This window comes from Barbatula barbatula (assembly GCF_947034865.1).
Source record: "Barbatula barbatula genome assembly, chromosome: 6".
Taxonomy (NCBI): Eukaryota; Metazoa; Chordata; class Actinopteri; order Cypriniformes; family Nemacheilidae; genus Barbatula; species Barbatula barbatula.
This window is the reverse complement of record NC_136765.1, coordinates 1,373,992-1,394,562: the sequence shown is the minus strand read 5'-3', so window position 1 is coordinate 1,394,562 and position 20,571 is coordinate 1,373,992. Positions and strand designations below refer to the sequence as shown.

Genomic DNA, 20,571 nt, shown 5'->3' with positions numbered 1-20,571 from the left:
GCGAGCAGGGCGGGACGAGAGCCGAGAGGGAACGGTGCGAGGCCGGTGACGCTGCGAGGCCGGTGACGCGAGTGAGAAAGAGCCGAGAGGGAACGGTGCGAGGCCGGTGACGGTGCGAGGCCGGTGACGCGAGTGAGATAGAGCCGAGAGGGAACGGTGCGAGGCCGGTGACGCTGTGAGACCGGTGACGCGAGTGAGAAAGAGCCGAGAGGGAACGGTGCGAGGCCGGTGACGCTGTGAGGCCGGTGACGCGAGTGAGATAGAGCCGAGAGGGAACGGTGCGAGGCCGGTGCATCTCTGACGGAGGAGCTACGGAAGCATTAGAGACGAGCAACAACAGGACTTCATGTTGTGGTTTATTATGTTTGTGTGGCCAACAGTGGACCATGAAGGAGCTGCTGCCGTTTTAAGTTTGTTTTATTGTTTGTCTATATAATTAAATTGCGTTACATTCGCTTGTTACAGTATTGATTTATTTTCTTGCAAAGATCTTACTAAACTAATGCAAATCATTTTCTTTGACTTACAATTCAGTAAATTCCTCCTCTCGTCCTTCTAATAAATATTGCAGCTACACACTGTCTGATCAACCTAGTTTCATAAAGAAAACGTCTCGGTTACGTCTGTAACCTCCGTTCCCTGATGGACGTTGTGAGAGACTGACTGGGTTTTGATCTTGAGCACCTACCTTTTCAGAGATAATTAATTATAAAACGCCAATGGGCTTGGCGAATGGCACGCGCACGGCAGTCTCCGCCCCGTACATACGGGTATAAAGGAAGATGGCGGCGGTCATTCACTTACCCTTTGTACTGAGGAACCTGAGAGGGCACTCCCGTTCACTGCAGTGATTCGGTGCAGCGTCTCGTTCCCTCCATCAGGGAATGGAGGTTACAGACGTAACCGAGACGTTCCTCTTCAGTCGGTCTCTCGACGTTGTGAGAGACTGACTGGGGACCTATCTTAAACGCCACAGCGCTTGCACCAACATCACGACCTCTAGCGGAGCGACCCTGACTAGGCTAGCGAGTCACAAGAGTGCTACCGCGAGATGTAATCTTCCAGTCACATAGTATTGGTCATACTGAGAAGCCTGTACTGACGGCCTCACGGACAGTGGCGTACGCCTCTAGTAGCGAGGAGCTGTCCGGAGCCGAACACTGGGGAAACACTGCTCTCCTCTTAGAAGAGTGTGTTACTGAGGCCACATCATACCCGGAGGGGAGGTTACATGTGGAGACACTAACATGGTCTCACCGGCGGGGAGAACCACATGCGCAAAAAAGGTGTCAGCCCGAGTAGGGGGACAAATCCAGGTGGGATTACCACCGGCGGGGAGATCACAGATTCACCAATCGGGAAATCATGAGTGAGGAATTCAACACACGGGACGACCCAGAGGGGAGTCACTACGTATGGGGCACTAGTCCTAGTACAGGGGTCTGCCTGAGCAGGGATGACTCTACCTATACCGGACCTGGTTCTAACAGACGGCTCCGCTCAGTCTGTTACCAAGTGCAAATGCTTAGTGATGGATGGAATGCCTATACTTCGCCGCGAGAGGGGAAAGTAGGGAGGCTAAAAATAGCGCACTAGTCTCACCTGAGGAGGCGCTTTCGCAGGCGTACGCCCAAACAAGGAGTCTGTCCTACACGCCGGGGGCGTTAAGGACATGGGCTGCAACTGGTTCCACGCGGAGATTGTAAAACCTTGCGAAGGTACTGGGGATAGCCCAACCCGCAGCACTGCTGATGTCTGCCAGAGAGGCGCCTTGTGCCAGTGCCCACGAGGAGGCCACACTCCGAGTGGAGTGGGCCCTCACTGCAAGTGGGCACGGGCAATCTTGGGACTGGTATGCCACCGTGATGGCATCCATAATCCAGTGCGCCAATCTCTGTTTGGAGACAGCCCCCCCCCGGGTGCTGTCCTCCGTAACAGACAAAGAGCTGCTCGGAGCTTCTTAGGCTCCGTGTGCGGTTCAGATAGAGGTGCAGCGCGCGTACTGGCCACAACACATTAGAGGTTGGGTCTTCCTCCCCTGAGGGGAGCGCCTGCAGGTTCACCACCTGGTCCCGGAAGGGAGTGGTGGGAACCTTGGGCACGTAACCGGGACGGGGTCTCAAGACAACGTGAGAATCGCCGGGCCCGAACTCTAGGCACCCTTGGGACACGGAGAAAGCCTGTAGGTCCCGCACCCTCTTGATGGAGGCGAGCGCCGTCAGGAGTGCAGCTTTCATCGACAGATGAGGAAGACTAGCAACTCAGAGGGGCTCAAACAGGGCCGTACCAAGGCCCTGTAGGACCACGTTAAGGTCCCAAGAGGGTACAGAACGCGGTCGAGGTGGATTCACCATTCTTGCCCTTCCCCTGCGACAACAGGTCCTTCGCCAGGGGAATGGGCCAGGGGGGGGCCGTCGTCAGATCTACCAGATCCAGTATGGCGCCACTACCAGAACCTGATGCCCCTCTTCCCTGACCTTGCACAGGACCTGTGCAAGGAGGCTCACTGGGGGGAAGGCGTACTTCCGCTTGTCCCGCGGCCAGCTGTGTGCTAGGGCATCCGTGCCGAGGGAACCCTCGGTCAGGGAGTACCAGAGCGGGCAATTGGTGGAGTATGGGCAGGCAAACAGGTCCACCTGTGCTTGGCCGAACCGCTCCCATATGAGCTGGACTGCGATGGGGATGGAGCCGCCACTCTCCGCGGGGAGTGCCCTGGCGAGAGAGCGCATCGGCTGTCTGGTTCAGGTAGCCCGGGAGAAACGTGGCCCGCAGGGACTTGGTCACCTGCTGACTCCAGAGGAGGAGGTGTCGGGCGAGTTGCGACAACTGCCGTGAGCGTATGCCGCCCTGGTGATTGATGTACGCCACGGCAGTCGTGCTGCCCGACCGGACTAGCACGTGTTTGTCCTGCACGAGGGGCTGGAGCCTCCTCAGTGCCAGATGGACTGCTAGCAACTCTAGGCAGTTGATATGCCATCACCCGTTCAGTGACCCGATACTGCGTGCCCGTTGCACACCGCACCCCACCCTTGCAGGGAGGCGTCTGTCATTACCACGACACGCCTTGAAACCTGTCCGAGCGGAACCCCCGCTCGGAGAAAGGTCAAGTCTGACCAGGGTAGGAGAGTGCGAAGGCACTGAGGCGTTACCGTAATCCGCCTGGTGCCGGCGTGCCACGCCATCCAGGGAACCCGACTCTGTAGCCAGTGCTGAAGCGGCCGCATGTGCATCAACCCGAGAGGGATTACCCCTGTCGAGGACGCCATGTGCCCCAGGAGCCTCTGAAAGTTCTTCAGTGGCGTCGAGGGATTCTGCCTGATCAACCTCAGACAGCGCAGCACTGACTGTGCACGCTCGTTGGTGAGACGTGCTGACATACGGACAGAGTCTAGTTCCATACCGAGGTAAGAGGTGCTCTGCGCGGGGGACAGCTTGCTCTTCTCCTGGTTGACCCGAAGGCCTAGACAGTCTAGGTGCCGAAGCACAAGGTCCCTGTGCGTGCACAACACATCTCGCGAGTGTGCCAAGATAAGCCAGTCGTCGAGATAGTTTAGCACTCGCACGCCTTGCTCCCTGACAGGAGATAAGGCAGCCTCCACTAGTTTGGAAAAAACCCGTGGAGACAGGGCCAGAACGAATGGCAGGACTCTGTACTGATACGCCCTTCCCTCGAACGCGAACCGTAGGAACGGCCGGTGTCGGGGGAGAATAGAGACGTGAAAGTACGCATCATTCAGGTCGATTGCCACGAACCAATCCTGGTGACGTACCGAGCCCAGGATGTGCTTCTGCGTCAGCATCCTGAACGGCAGCTTGTGCAGGTGCTTGTTCAGGCGGCGCAGATCCAAAATGGGCTGCAGCCCCCCGCCCTGAAGATGAAGTACGGGCTGTAAAACCCGGACGACATCTCTGTTATAGGAACGGGTTCGACCACACCCTTCGCCAGAAGGGCGGCGACCTCCTGCCGAAGTACGGAAGCATTCTCTCCTCGCACCGAGGTGTACAGAATGCCCCGAAACTTGGGGGGGCGCCTGGCGAATTGGATCGAGTAACCGAGACGGACTGTCCTCTCTATCCAGTGTGACGGGCTGGTGCGCTGCCAAGCGCCCAAGAACCGCGACAACGGGACCAGAGGGACAATCTGCTTTACCGTGCCGGGGGAAGCTGGTTCGGTGGCTGACAGTGCGGTCACCTCGCATAGGGGGGACCCCCAGGGAGGTTGACCGCTCTGTATGTTTACCTGCTTCAGGTGGCCTGACGCAACGTCCGGGGGAGATTGCAGTCGGCGGCCCGATCCATCCAAGACACCATCTGGACGAGAGTGCTGTGGAGGAAAACCCAGGGGAAATTTCTCTCTTTGTGAGTAAGTGGGTGCCGGGCCCTGAAAAGGACTTGATGGAGACGCGGCAGGCAGCGTCCTTCCCCGATCCAGCGTTGGAAAGGCCGGGATCGGACCCAATGAAACTTCCCCCAGGTTCGTCCCGTCAGGGCCGCTTAGATGAACTCTTGGCGGACTGCTGACAGGGGACAGATGCCTTCTTCCGCGGGGCTCGATGTCTCTGGTGGGTCGTGCTGTGGGAGGGTCCTGGAACCGGAGGTGCCACCGCGGGAGGGCGGGGCTGCTGGGAAGCAGGCTGCGGCCGGGACCGTGATGACCTGGTGGTGGCCACGTCGCGACGCGGCAGGATCTGTTTGATCGCCTCGGTCTGCTTCTGAACCGCAGAGAACTGCTGTGCTATGTCCTCCACGGTATCACCAAACAGCCCGGCTTGCGAGATGGGCACGTCCAGAAGGCGGGCCTTCTGGGCGTCGCTCATCTGCGCAAGATTAAGCCACAGATCCTTTCCTGGACCACCATTGTGGACATCGACCGACCCAGGGCGCGCGCCGTGGCCTTCGTCGCCCGTAGCGCGAGGTCTGTGGCAGTGCGCAACTCACTCATGCGAGTTGGGTCGGACTTCCCGCCGTCCAAATCCTTTAGGACTTTCGCCTGAAAGACTTGTATGAAGTCTTTCCACTATGAAACGGCCGTCTGCCGCTCGTAGGGGACGAACCAGGTGAGCGTGCAGGGGTATGGACGGTCCGCGAGCACAAAGCTGACGGAGCGACATCCATGGGAGTCCCCAAATCACCCCCGCCGCTCGCCAAAGCGATCTGGGACGCCTGGGAAGCAGACGGGGTGGTGGCCGCGCTCGTGAAGAACGTAGCCAACCGTGACCGCAACACCCTGATTGCAATGTCCGCACACACGGGACATGCTGAATCAGTGAAACCCGCCTCAGCATGCTTGAGCCCCAAGCAAGTGACGCAGGTCTCATGGCCGTCAGACTCCGGGATGAGTCTGTCGCATCCGAGGACACAGCTACGAGACATGCTCGTAGCCGGAGGGACTTACCTCTTAAGGTCTGTAGCCTTCTGCCGAAAAACCCAGGGGAAGTCCACGAAAGGAGAAGTCCGCTGCTCCGCGTCGTAAATCCAGCAGGTTTTAAAAGTTTCTCGAAGTCGAGTAAAGCGTGCATACACAAACGCACAGGTTCCGAAGAAAAAGGATAAGTGAATGACCGGTGTGCGCGTTCGCCAAGCCCATTGCCGTTTTATAATTAATTATCTCGGAGAAGGTAGGTTCTCAAGATCAAAACCCAGTCAGTCTCTCACAACGTCGAGAGACCGACTGAAGGGGAACTTCACATTTGTGACTAATGTTTAATGTTTAAAAACAGTCCTCACCTCACAGTCTTAAGTGCACAGTTTGTATCTTGTATTAAATCACAGATGAGTTTGACTCCTGATGGTCCAGGATCATTTCCAGTGAGATCCAGATCTATCAGATGTGAAGGGTTTGATCTCACAGCTTCAGCCAAACATCTGTAACCTTCTTCTGTTATTCTGCACTCAGACAGACTAGACAAAAGATTTCAATTTATTTTTTTCTATTTGATATAATGGTAAATCGCACCAGTGCAGAAACATTCCCATACATGCATTAAGAATAAATGAACATGAATAAAAACACATACTTGAGTTTCTTCAGTGTAAACTGTGAGTTCTTCATCAGATCAGCGATGTTCTTGATTCCTGAGTCTCCAAGTGGATTTTCACTCAGATTCAGATCTTTCACATGTGATGGATTTACATGTAAAGCTGCTGTGAGAGCAACACAACCTTCTGCTGTGATACTACAACAATTCAACCTGAAGAGACACAAAAGGACTCATATTAACCCTTTAACGGGCAAGTTACCATATTTAGTCATCTAATCGACCAATCACAACAGCGTTTCCACGCCTCTCTGTAAGCACATGGATGCTTCCCTGTCAATCAATAGAGATCAGTCTACGTCACAAATAGTGACATCATGGCATGTGACCAATCAGGAGTTGCCGAAGGTGTTTTAAACTTCAGCGTAATTCTGGAGTTGTGGAAACGCGGATCAGCTCTCATATCTTATCCCACAAACATGTAAATATCATCAAAAAGAACAATGATGAGATAATGAAACTCACACATTATATTTCTGAATAGTTGTGTTTAATGTTGAGATAGATGTTATTTGTGTAGGATGTCTAGAGATTAGTGAACATTGTGGCTGAATATTGGTGTGATCATATTTGATTATACGCCCGTTTCAGATAAATGACAAAGTGTCCATATTAGGACATAAACCTGAAGCGTCTAGCACAGGGGTATTCAAGTAAAGCTCCAAGAGGTTTGCTCTTTATATTTTCTTCCAAACGGAGGTCCGGACTCTATGTTTTTTGAAAATAAATAACTATTTAATCAATTTAGCCCAGTTATCAGACCTTATTCAAAAGATAAGGGCTCTTTGGGACAAATTCCTCGTGTACTACATTGACATGTCTCGCTCTCATCAGGGAACGGATGTTAAATAAGAAACCACAATATTCTCTATACCCTCTAAAATGTACAGTCATTTCTGTCTATGCTGAATAGAACACCATGTATAAAAACTTTATAGAAAATCCTCACGTGAGTGTGTTGAGTGTACAGTGTTTATCCTTCAGTAGATCAGAGATCTGTTTCACTCTTGACTCGTCTAGTTTATGATCCTTCAGATTCACTTCTCTCTGGAGTAAAGGATTTATACCAAGAGTCTTTAGATCCTCAAAGGCTTTGACTGCAGATGAACTCTTCAATAACCTGCAGACGGAAGATAACAGTGTCATTATTAATAAACATCTATTGTGATAACCTTGTATTGCAATAATGAAGAATAAAGAATAAAAGCAAACCTCAAACACATGTTCAAGTTTTATTAGTCTAATTCTTATTTTAACACATCTCACCTCACAGTCTTCAGTGCACAGTTTGTGTCTTGTATTAAATCACAGATGAGTTTGACTCCTGATGGTCCAGGATCATTTCCAGTGAGATCCAGCTCTGTCAGATGTGAAGGGTTTGATCTCACAGCTGAAGCCAAACATCTGTAACCTTCTTCTGTTATACTGCACTCAGATAGTCTAGAAAACACAGTACAAAAGTTTTGTAATTTAGTTTTATTTATTCATAAACATTTACTCGGTAACTCTTAATTAAAGTCACTGAGTGCATCCGTGACACATCGGAGGAGATCTGGTCCTCCTGACTGAGTCTGGTTTCTCCTGAGGATTTTTCTCCATTTATTTATCATTGGAGTTTGGGTTCCTCACCACAGAGCCGTGAAGGCTTGCTCACCAGGAGACTGCTGATAGTAGATAAGCTTAAAGGTTCAGTAAGTTCTGTTATCATCGCTTTATTAGAATGATTTAGCTTGTTCTACTAACACCATGCGCTGTACTGTGTTTTACCTTTTATGTGTTTTTCTGTTTTAATTTTTATCTTCTCCTGTAATGCTGCCTTGAACAATGCACATTGTGACGCTCTTTATAAATAAAACTGAATTTAATTGAATTTCTTGTATTAAAGCAATAAGCCCCAAGAAGCCGTGGGTTACAGTGCATTTTATAACAGCTAAGGGGCGTTGTTAGGCACGACGCGAAGCGGAGCTTATTGCTTTTATAAAACGGTTAATACATATGCATAGTAAAGTTTCATGAAGTAAAACACACCAAAATTATGTAATTATTTTAATAGAAATATATTCTTCCGCCAAACAAAGTAGTTCCTCAGAAACAGGTGCGGCTGCCAAGCAACACAGACGCAGCAAAGAACACAATGAACAATGTGCTTAAAGACGGTGGTGTTTATCTATTAACATTAACATGTATCTATTTGTATACATGAACAGTGTTTTAAAGTCAATAAACATACGTGTAACCAAGTTCCATAAAAGGAAGGAAGGAGACGGGAACCGGCGAACATAAACAAACTTTTAATTAATAAATAAACTCAAACGTAACTACCACACCATAAAATCCAGGCCTGTTCCTCTCTCACTGACCGATCGTTCGTCCTTTTATATGCTCCACAATCTCCTCCGTGATACGAGACCGTCGCACGTACAGCTGACGCTCGTAAACACTCACGCACCGGCCTCGCATCCCGACTCTCGTCCCGCCTACCTCACTACAATACCGAAAACAACTAACAGAGCACAGAGTCTGTTTATGAGTATTCACCTCATTTCTACTTTCGAAGTCTTCAATTTCTCTTTCATTCATTTCAGCGGTGTTTGTTATTGGTCTAATTTGTCCGTCATGTCAATCTCTTCACAAAATCGGACATTTTGACAATTATTTTGCTGTACGTAGCAAGAGTGGCGCAGTGATTCTAGGTAATGCGGTCAGCCGTTATAAATCGGGGTATTATATAACGGCTTAGATCTCCGCTCAACCAATCAGAATCAAGGACCAGAACTGACCGTTTTATAATAAAGGATTGACCACTTATTGGACCGGATTGCTGCTAACAGACAACTGCGCTTATCAACCACATGAGGGAACCTGTAAGCACAAGTACTATAGTGCTGCTTCACTATTAATTGAAAAGATGTGCAGGTATTCCCACAGTCTGCTTTAACCCTGCTGATGTTTTATATCTAATGCATTGAAAGTCTTTTAAATTTCAAAAACAAAGAAAACATTGGATGGTACAAGAGAAGTGTATTCTTCTCAGTGTAGTGTGTCATTCACAGTTAAATTATAATGTAAATACAATACATTGTAAATAAAAACACTATATAATGTGTGACTGGTCATTTGAAAGAATTTTAAGCATGAAGCAAACACCTAAAAACATCTTTAACCAGACCACAAAAACATCAGTAATCTGAGGAATATTGTTTTCAGACTCACTCCAGTTTCTCCAGTTTCTTCAGTTTCAGTAGATCACATAGATGCTTGACTCCAGCGTCTTTGACTTCATTCTGACTGAGGTTCAGCTCTCTCAGGTGTGATGGGTTTGAACACAGAGCTGGAATCAGGATGTCTAATTGTTTGGTATCAATCTTGCATTCACACAGTCTGCAGAGATAAAGTAAGATGGGTCAGATCTATGGTCATCCGTTACTGATGTGTAATGTTCAGTTAAATGAACCCATGTGTACACATAACATCTGGTGTACTCGGAGCAGAACACAATAACACCGTATGTGTTTACTGTTACTATTCATTGAAATGATGAAAGTACAGTGATCAATGTTAAGTTTACTGTAGCTTGTGTACTAACTGTAATGTCTTCAGCGTGCACTGGGGATTTTTCAGTAGATCAGAGAGTTTTTGAACCCCTGAAGTTCCCAGTTCATTTCCACTCAGGTTCAGGTGTCTCAGGTGTGATGGGTTTAAATTCAGAGCTGAAAACAGACCAGAACCTTTCTCTGATAAACCACAGGCTGTTAACCTACAATGAGAGATAAAGAGAGAAGAAAATAACAGGAACAATGGTTAAAGTGCAAAGCATGTACAGTACACAGCATTGCTATGTTCATCGGCTGCAATAACAACATTTGTATCTTTCCCCTTTATTCCCTAAACATGTTTAACTCAACTATCCAATATTCAAAACGATTGAACTTAAAATGGGTCAGACTTCATTAAACAGTAAAGCATATAGACACAAACACAATAATGTGTAGAGAACTGTATTTCTAACCAAAGCTTCTCCAGTTTGCAGTCTGAATTCTTCAGCAGATCCATAAGCTGCACAACTGCGTCACTGAGTTCATTATTACTCAGATCCAGTTCTCTCAGATGTGAACAGTTTGAAGTCAGAGATGAAATCAGGTCACCAATGGATCTCTGTGTAATACTGCATCCAGACAACCTGTAGATATGATGAACACGTCAAATAACTGACTTATCAAAATGATAAAAATTCATAGCTCTCTTAGAACAACTACTGACATATATTATTAAGGGTTAATAGAAACATTTCCAAGCAACAATAAAACCTGACATCTGTACCAGAATTCTTGTTTCGTAAAGGGTTCATATGGCACTAATATGTGTGTTTCTGTGTCTTTGGTGTGTTATAAGTTACTCATGCATGTATTAGACACGTAAAATTGCAAAAATGTAAGTGTTGGAACAAACGATAAATTCTATCCAAAAGCGAATGCTCACCCAGACCTGCCTGAAACACCTCGTGTAACCACAACCCCTTTTATGAAAAACACCTTTTATGAGGTCTCTTCAGCTGGAGGTTGACAAGCTCCTTGAGAGTCCCGCTCTATTCATTCCCCATTAATATTATTCCAAAGGGAGGGCTGGAGTGAGCCGTTGGTTTCAATTCCCAACCTCACCGCTAAGTTTGATAGTTTTAACAGAGTTTTGATAAGAAATGAAGCCCTAATGATTGTGATTCTGTATTTGAGCAAGATTCTTTTTTTCCCATTGTGATATGATGATAAACAGAAACTTTAAAATCCTCACGTGAGTGTGTTGAGCTGACAGTGTTTATCCTTCAGTAGATCAGAGATCTGTTTCACTCTTGACTCGTCTAGTTTCTGATCCTTCAGATTCACTTCACTCTGGAGTAAAGGGTTTATACCAAGAGTCTTTAGATCCTCAAAGGCTTTGACTGCAGATGAACTCTTCAATAACCTGCAGAAAACAGAAAGTTACAAAAACATTAACTGTAGTAAAACTAAATTGGTAATTATAAAAATATACAATATAAAATATGTTGTAGAAGACGTTTAATGAAACCTCAGCAGCTGGTGCTGATGAAAACAACTTTATACATTTATCTTTTGTTAAATCTTGAATTCACTTCAATGCAACAACAGATTGTGTAGTAAACACTGTAAAATACTGTATGTAGCCTGCAGATGATTGTTTATTCTTTTATTTCAACACATCTCACCTCACAGTGTTCAGTGCACAGTTTGTGTCGTGTATTAACTGATAGATGAGTTTGACTCCTGATGGTCCAGGATCATTTCCAGTGAGATCCAGCTCTATCAGATGTGAAGGGTTTGATCTCACAGCTTCAGCCAAACATCTGTAACCTTCTTCTGTTATTCTGCACTCAGACAGACTAGACAAAGAAAGTTTTTATTGTGAACTCAAATGTGCAAGTTTTGCTACTTTTTAAACTATATGGGGCAGTTTCCCGGACAGGGATTAGTTTAAACCAGGACTAGTTAAATTAGGACATTTAATTTTTTAAAACATACTTTACAAAAAAAACCTCAATGATGTGCATTTTAAGACAAAACAATCACACTGATATATTTTAAGATATGTCAGTTTAAATTGTTGTCGATCAAGACACTTCTAACATTTATGTTAGTCTGGGACTAGGTTTATAGCCTGTCTGGGAAACCGCCCCTATATGACCAAGAGTTTCTGGCATTTCCATAACACCAAAAGGAGGACGCTTTGCGGCATTAAGTGAGGCAAGAATAACTGCATCTGGTGTACTCGCAAATACAATACAATTTTGTCTATCATATCTATGGTATCATGATACAGTGATTCTGAAACAGCCTACTGTATTCATTGCCAGACAATTTGATCAACAACATATCATGATGTAGACCTATGTGTAACCGAGGCAAAAAAGGTGTTTGTTCACAGTATTTGTATTTATTCAAGACACTCCTGTATGACTGGTGATGCTTGGCTGCATGATAGACTTTAAAGCTCTGCAGCGCAGATTTTGTCATCCTGAGGTGATGTTGCCTCTCGAAAATAAGACCTAAGGGAAGACGTACCAGCAGCTCGTTGGACCTTTATGTTTTTCAGTGCTGGCATGTCGGTCAATGGCGGCTTTCCCTTTACTACTAACGTCCACTTCACAGCGACATAGTGTGCAAAATCAATGGAAAGCATCTCTACTGCTTTTTGATATGAATTTGTGCTCTTTTGTCCATTCCGGATTAAATGATTTCGGACGTTTCGGCATGTTAACGTTATGATGTGACGTAGCCAGTACGTGGACTTCACTTCCACGTCGTGGAGGCTTGTTTACGTTTTTAACCAATTATATATCAGATATTTATTTGACACCTCTTTCAGCCAATCATTTGTTTGACCGGAGATCTTACGGCGTCAGACGCTATGCTGTTGCGTCCCAATAAAGGTTTTAGAGCGCGTTTTTAAGGCCGATTCAGCGCAACTCCGAAAAGGAGGACAAATGAGTGTCCGGCTTGAAGCTGCGCCGGACACCGGACAGGGGGCTTAAAATCCGGACTGTCTCTGACTCAGTCAAGATGGTGGCCCAAGAGCTTGTTGGAAATAATATACATTACAATATTGTTGTTATTATTGTTGTTAAGGCAATTAAAACACAAAATGAACCATTGTATAAGTAATATTTAATCCAGATTTTTTTTTTATTTTACTCACTGGTTGAGTGAAATGAAATAACCCCTCACATGAGTAATACTTTATTTTACGCACAGGTCGGGCCATGTAAACAACCCAGAAATCATGGTTTAAAGGGGACAACCCAGCGCTTTAGAACAGCAATAAGCAAACCTTCAAATTTTTACTTAATATTGTATGCGAATGTTATCAAGTTATTTTGGTAAAATGCTTTTTTATTTTAATTACAAAATTGGCTGTTCCTTGATGAAAATACTATATGTTATCGAACAACAAACGGTTCTCAACTCAAAGGCTTTATAGTCCTGATGTGTTACAGGTAATAATTAGGATCTGGATTTGGGAAAATGTTTATTCTAATTCATTCACTTTAATGTCTTCAGTTTACAGTTTGGATTCTTCAATCCATCAGAGAGATGCTTTACTCCTGAATCCTGTAGATTATTGTTACTCAGATCAAGCTCCTGCAAACTGCTGCAGTCCGAACTGAAAACTGAAGCCAAAGCTGAACAACTTTCCTTTTTAAGATCACACTTACTGATGTTAAGAAAGCGTGTTAACGTACAGTAGCACATTCTAAACTCATTAAATTACATTTTTAAATTTTGTCAAATTATTAACAATAGCAAACGGTCAAGCTGCCAATTCATGCCATGACCATCCTGCAGGCAGCTATCTCGCCCTAGAGAAGCTAATTCTACTACATATATGGCCGTGTCCTTTATGCTACAACGCTTTGCTGACCGCTGCAGCCACCGAGAATGCCTCTCAGGTTCCTCAGCCCAAAGGTGAATGAATGGGCACGGCATCTTCCTTTTATACCCGTATGTACGAGGTGGAGACTGGCGTGCCATTCGCCAAGTTAATTGGCCTTTTAAAATACTACAATCAGAGATGAAAGGTTGTCAAGATCAAACCCCATTCTGTCGGTTCGACACAACGTCTCTGAGTTTACATACGTAAGCAAGACATTTTCATCAAAAGTATTTTTAAACTGTTGACATGATCTGCCTTTGATAACAGCTAGAGAGCGGCTTAAATCTGAGCACAGACGGGTAATGTGGGGCACAATCTTTAATGCCTAAAAACAGTAATGCCATTTTCAGTGGAAAATGTTGGTGCATCCTAGTTTCATTTTAAAAGAAAAGGGTTTCATATGAAAACTGCACACAAGTTAACAGCAATATAAACCCACAACAGTTGTCTACAATAAAACGAGAACAGAAACATATTTAGTTCACAATCATACAACAACAGATTGTGGAACTTCAGCAATTGATTCCCGGACTATTTAATCATTCCAGACACCTGTCCCATTTGTGCCTTTATGAATAATTTTAGTTTAAATAATAATTTTGCTGTTTATAATAGATCATATTGTGTATACTATTTGTCTGTTTTCACACCTACCTCAGTATCTCTAGTTTACTTGTTGTCTTCTCCAGTCCAGCACAGAGCCACTTAACTCCTGAATCCTGCAGATTATTACCGCTCATGTTGAGCTCTTTCAGGCTTTCTGATCCCAGGACATTAACCAGAGCTGAACAGCTTTTGTCTGATAAGTTACAATCATTTAGTCTATAAAGAAAACAAGTCAGATCAAAGCATTTGATGTAATTGCCACGTATTGTGTTCACATACATTTAAGGATATAAAATTTCATATAAATTATTACAATTTAGTATAACGTTGCTATCCTCCCAAAACCCCAGAAGTCCAAATTAGCAAGTAAAGAAAGTTTTAGAAGGACAGCAATTCATTTTAGAATAGTACAAAATAAATAAAAAATAGTACTGGGACCCTTGACTGATTTACTGATGACTTAAGATGGGTAAACGGGGGTTACAAAGAAAACTAAATGCTTTCCTCACTGTTGTACAGAGGACATGCATTTCATAAAAACATTGGTGTACTATTTGGTATTTTCTCAAAAACAATCAATAAAGGACATTTTTCAGATGAGAGAAAAACTTTCATGTTACTCACAGAGCTCGTTTGGAGGCTTTGACCACTGGCCACAGTCTAATGAGACATTCATCTGATTTCTTGAATTTCTGAAGTTCAAAGTCCTCCAGTTCCTCATCTGATGTCAGCAACACAAAGACCAGAGCAGACCACTGAGCAGGTGAGAGATCAGCAGATGACAGACTTCCTTCTCTAATGTGCTTTTGAACCTCTTGTACCAGAGATTGATCATTCAATTCATTCAGACAGTATAATAGATTGATGGATCTTTCTGGAGATGAATTTTCATCCAACTTCTGCTTGATGTAGGCAACTATTTCCTCGTAGCTCTGCTCATCACTGTCTTGCAGTGTCAACAGACCTTGTAAGAGCAGCCGATTGGAATTCAGTGACAGACCAAGAAGAAAGCGAAGGAAAAGGTCCAAGTGTCCATTCTCACTTTCAAGTGCCTTGTCCACTGCAGCCTTCAGTAAACCAATCATTGTTTTATTGTCGTTGTCTTGTCCCGTTTGCTCTTGAACAAAGGCATTTTTCTCTTCAATGTCTAGAAACAGATGTGCATACAGAGCTGCAATGAACTCCTGAATGCTCAAGTGAACAAAACAGTACATGGTACCCAGAATGATCCCGGTCTCCTGTTTGAAGATCTGAGTACACATCCCTGAGTACACGGATGCTTTGGAGACGTCAATACCACAGGCCTCCAGATCTGATGCATAGAAGATCAGGTTGTTTCTTTCCAGCTGTTGAAATGCCAGTTTGCCCAGTGAAAGGATATTATCTTTATCCCAGCAGATATCTGGCGAGTGTTCTCCATCATACTTTTTTCTACTCTGATGGATCTGAAAGCGAAAAAAGTGTGTGTACATTTGTGTCAGAGTTCTAGGAGTATCATCAGTGTTTGATTCTTGAAGTGTTTCGGTGGTGTCGTCAGACTGTTGAATGATTTTATTCTCTAGAATATTCTGGAGGACAGTGGCTGAAATCCAGCAGAAGACTGGGATGTGGCACATGATATATAGACTCTTTGATTTTTTTACATGATCAATGATTGCGTTGGCCATATTCTGATCTGAGAATCTTTTGATGAAGTACTCGTCCTTCTGTGCGTCATTGAATCCTCGTACCTCTGTCACCCGGTCGATACAGTCAGGAGGAATCTTACCGGCTGCTGCTGGTCTGGTGGTTATCCAGATGAGAGCAGAATGAAGCAGATTTCCTTTGATAAGGTTTGTTAGGAGAACATCTAGAGGAGCAGATGATGTGATATCGCTCCATGTCTCATTACACTTAAAATTCAGAGGAAGACGACATTCATCCAAGCCATCAAAGATAAACAGGATTTTAAACTTGTTATTTCTTGTAAGGTTCAGTCCTTTTATCTCTGGGAAAAAGTGATCCATAAGGTTCATTAAACTTGGTGTTTCTTTTTCCTTTAAGTTAATCTCTCGGAAAGGTATTGGAAATATGAAGCTGATATCCTGATTTTCTTTTCCTTCAGCCCAGTCCAGAACAAACTTCTGCACTGAGACAGATTTTCCAATGCCAGCAACTCCTTTTGTTACTACAGTTCTGATGTTCTGGTCTTGTCCAGGTGGCTGAAATAAATTTGTGCATTCAATCTGTATCTCTGGTGATTCGAATTGTTTGGAGGCGGTCTCGATCTGTCTGATCTCATGCTGTGTATTGACCTGTTCACCTCCACCCTGAGTGATGTACAGATCTGTGTAGATCTTATTCAGGAGTGTGGAGTCGCCCTGCTTTGCAATCCCTTCAAATACACATTGGTACTTCTTCTTTAGGTTTGATTTCAGTTGTCGTTGATAAATAAAGACAAGCTCATCTAAAAAAAACATAGAAACAAATACATATGTTAAATTGTTTTCCTCCTACATTAACAAGTAGATGGTGACATCATGAGCATCTTACCTTCCAGAGCATCAGCAAGTTCATGTTGTTTCATACTTCTCAGAAAGTAGAGTGTGATATCAAGAGCTGCTTCTCTGATGTTGTTTCTATCCTCCTTGAGGTCCTTCACAAAGTATTGTGTGTTTTCTTTTTTCAATACTTTCTTAAATCTTTCCAGCTCATTCTTCAGAAATGTAATTATTTTGTTCTCAAGGTCCTGATAATAAATCAAGAACATAGAAATGTAGTCTCATCTTTTCTAGAATGTCTTAACACTGCCAAATCAGGCAATAGCTTCAGGGGCAGCGTTTGTGCATGAAGGCAGCTCAGAGAAACAGATTCGTAGAGGCTTTATAGGCAGCATTACGAAATTCAAATGATTAACAGTGTCGTCGCAATAACTTCTTATATATTCTAAAACTACATTACTAATTTCTCACTATAAATGCAATCAAAAGTTATATAAAGTGAAAATTAAACTTCAATTCAACATTGTGCTCAAACAAATTTCTCGGCCACCATTTTATTAAATTTTTTCTCGACCAATCACCTTCCTCGCGCACTCACACACAAAGCACCAGTGCCAACACCAGCTGATGAGTTGAATCAGGTGCTCTATTTAGAGACATCTAAAACATTCTGGGAGGGGGGCCCAAGGACTGGGGTTTGGAAAAACTGAGTTTGATCAAGAATTGGGTTGGTTTATACATACTCCCACCCATGGGCGTAAATCCCGGGGGGATGCAGGGGACACGTTCCCCCCCATCCGAGGGTTGTCCCCCCACAAAAAACGTTTTTTAAATCTCACTGTCTACTGTGAAATATATATTTTAATGTATACCTAAAATAATTGTGTAAACAGAAAAAATACAAACGCAATGAACGCGTTTTAAGTTTAGAAACTGTTGAGTTTCCCCTCCACTGGGTTTGGCCCACTGCTTTCCCCATTCATCTTATTACGCTACACAGAGTAGACACAGGTAGGGCCTACATGGCTCAGCTCATGTGGTTGTTGATGTTGAACTCTATTAAGTTATTAGCTTTAAATGAACTGATTATATTTAATGTAGTTGGTGCTGATTTATTAATAAATTAGTTGTGGAAACTGTACAACTGATCCTCCTGAATCGCGGCAAATGTTGCGGCGCCCACATATAACTGTTAGCTCAACTAACACAATCATTATAAAAGTGTTCAAACAACAAAACACATTCATATACATATATTTGACAATCAGAATATCAGATGTTTCGTGACATAGTTTACAAGTTTTATATATATATTGAATAAAAAAGAAAAAATGGCTGGAAAATATTCAAGTGATACGTTCTAACGGTCGCCTTGAAAAAACCTCATTTTTAAACACGTGTAAACGGGTTTTCATTTTGTGCCGTTATGTTTCTGTGCACAATGTGCATTAAGTTATCATTCGTAATGCTTGACAGAGCTTCACATGTATATGGAAACGTAGGGTGTCTATATTTAAACTGTCGAACTGTAATGTGATTGGATTCTAAAGCTCTTAAACCCGCCTCCTTATGGGTGATGAAGAGTCAGTCAGAAGAGACGGAGATGACAGAAGTTTTCATGAGTAAATAACTTGCGACATGTGAGGCAACTTTTGTTTTTCTGTTAAAATACTGATTATTTCAATACTGATTATTTTTGCTATCGCAATTGGAGATCTCAAGTACACAAGATCATAGTTCACTACTTTGTCGATTTACCACGGGTTTTTTTAGAAACCTTGCTGCCGTTAACGTTACCTGAGACGGCTCGCAGTTATTTTATGAATTGAGGTGCGTGTGTAAATTGTTAGTGCACACATGCCGGTTGTGTTGCGTTTTGGTTCGATTATACGATTATATAATATGACTGTAAGTTTGCATGGTAAACCTATAAACCTAACTGATAAAATGACAGTGAAAAGGAATGGAGTGGACATAAGATCATTTTTCAGTTCACCTAAACGCAAAGTAAGTACAAAAAGTTCCCACATTAAGGCAAAACCTCTTTATAAGAATGGGTTCTTATATAGAAAAACAATGTCACAGTATCAATCCCAGGCAAAGGAGACAGAAATGATTGAGGGACAGGGAGAGCAGGACCAGTCAACTGTACAGTGTCAGGTATGCATGTTGAGCTTTTTATTATATAATATAAAATTTTCTACAAATCTGTAGGCCTATACTTTTCTTGTCTGGTTAAAAACAGAGTATTTGGAAAAATGCTTCTAACCAAACATTTCTTGGACCTCATTGACTAACATTGTAGTAAAAATTAAAATATGAATGACAAAAATGACAAAGTGCCCCAGAACTTTCTGCTTTCCTACATTCTTCAAAATATCACTTTTTGTGTTCAACAGAACAGATACAGGTAGTCAGTGGGGTCCAAAAACTATTTAGTTACAAGCATTTGTCCAAATGTTCTTCTCTCTGTTCATCAGAACAGAGACATTTATACAGATTTGGTGAGTAAATGACAGGATCTTTCTGTGAACTATCCCTTTAATGTTTTTGGAGTTGTGGCTGTTCAGCAGATGAACATCACAGGCTCACCAATTAACAGAAGGATCTGTCAATTTTACAAGTGTAATGAAAACAGATTAGTTATTATAAGTATGAAAACATAATTTTCTGCTGCTTTAGGCGTAAGTCTGTTATTTTTTTCGTTTGTTTTTTAAACTACATACGTTTTCACAATAACAGAGATAGCATTTAAATGTTGTTGTATGTTGATGGCTTGATTCTAAACTACTAAAAAACATTTCAATAAATAGTTTTGAAGAATAAAATGCTTTTTCATTGATCCAAAGAAACTTTAAAAAAATTATAATGATGCTGTCTCCATGGTACAATAATGATAGTAGCAAGGCATACCTCTGTGTTCACTTATATTTATATAATTTTGACTTTATTATTTGGGTCCCCTTTAAAAATTGCTCTTACATTTTTTTATGTTTATTCTCCCCCCCTACAGTTAAATGAAATTTACGCTCATGCTCCCACCCTCCTGTAGTGAAGACCAATATGCTGGGCACATGCTACAAAGAAAACCGGTCTGTGCGAAGAATACATTCCCTTTCTGTCGGTCTCTCGACGTTGTGTTGAAGCCGACAGATGGGGTTCGCCCTTGAGAACCAATCGTCTCTGACTATTTTGAAAAGGCCAATGAAAATTGGCGAATGAAATTTGCATGCCGGGCTCCGCCCCCGGAAATCCGGGTATAAAAGGGGAGCCGGCGTGCCCATTCATTCACCTCTTGTTCTTCGGAGCCTTCGCATCGAATGACGACTACTACAGCTGAATTCTTGACGTGGTGCAGCAGATTGTCCCTTCCAGCGATCATCCCCCCGGCGTTTCAGCAGTTCCAGAGGTGTTTTCTGAAAGATATATTTCCTAAAAGAGCAAATTTCTCAGCGTGGCATGTCCCGCTGCTCTCGTGGTTGCGGTTCCCTCATTGAGGAGGGGGACGGACACGATGCTTGCGTCAGGTGTTTGGGGGTCCAACACGCTGAGGCAGCCTTCGTGGAGTCATCCTGCCCGCACTGCGGGCGGATGGCGATACAGACGTTGCGGTCACGGCCCGATTCGCTCGTCTGGCCGTTCCCAGGAAGGCGGTTCCACACCGTCTTACTCCTCCGTCACGCAGTCGGTCTCGATGCGTGACGACGATGAGATGTCCCTCGCAGCATCGGAGGGCGACCTTCTGGCATCCGACCCTGACGATTCCTTCGAGCCGTCTCCGTCCGGAGATAGAGTTCAGGAAAAGGCAGACGTCGAGATGTCGGCCATGCTCTATCGGGCCGCCGCGAGCATCGGGCTGCAGTGCACCGCACCGCCCACGCCCCAGCGCTCGCGGCTGGATAATTGGTACATCGGGTCCGAGCACGGCTCCAAGCCGCGCACGCCCCCCGTACCTTTTTTCCCCGAGGTGCATGAGGAGCTCAGCAAGACCTGGAGCGCCCCCT

General features: G+C 44.2%; 2 protein-coding genes across 2 annotated transcripts in view; one reads left to right on the top strand and one right to left on the bottom strand.

Annotated features, from left to right (window-relative positions):
* The window catches only part of LOC306895610 (NACHT, LRR and PYD domains-containing protein 3-like), a 183,581-nt gene that overhangs the window by 77,084 nt on the left and 85,926 nt on the right, over nt 1–20,571 (top strand). The gene's annotated exons all lie outside the window — the stretch shown is intronic.
* The window catches only part of LOC306895609 (uncharacterized protein), an 85,752-nt gene that overhangs the window by 19,901 nt on the left and 45,280 nt on the right, over nt 1–20,571 (bottom strand). The window contains exons 11-22 of the mRNA XM_079458979.1: nt 16,620–16,815; nt 14,712–16,533; nt 14,136–14,303; nt 11,260–11,433; nt 10,827–10,997; nt 10,048–10,218; nt 9,625–9,795; nt 9,252–9,419; nt 7,305–7,478; nt 6,988–7,158; nt 6,018–6,191; nt 5,728–5,901 (exon numbers count right to left, since the gene is read on the bottom strand). Coding sequence (XP_079315105.1) covers nt 5,728–5,901; nt 6,018–6,191; nt 6,988–7,158; nt 7,305–7,478; nt 9,252–9,419; nt 9,625–9,795; nt 10,048–10,218; nt 10,827–10,997; nt 11,260–11,433; nt 14,136–14,303; nt 14,712–16,533; nt 16,620–16,815 — 3,734 coding nt within the window. The remainder of the gene's footprint in view (nt 1–5,727; nt 5,902–6,017; nt 6,192–6,987; nt 7,159–7,304; nt 7,479–9,251; nt 9,420–9,624; nt 9,796–10,047; nt 10,219–10,826; nt 10,998–11,259; nt 11,434–14,135; nt 14,304–14,711; nt 16,534–16,619; nt 16,816–20,571) is intronic.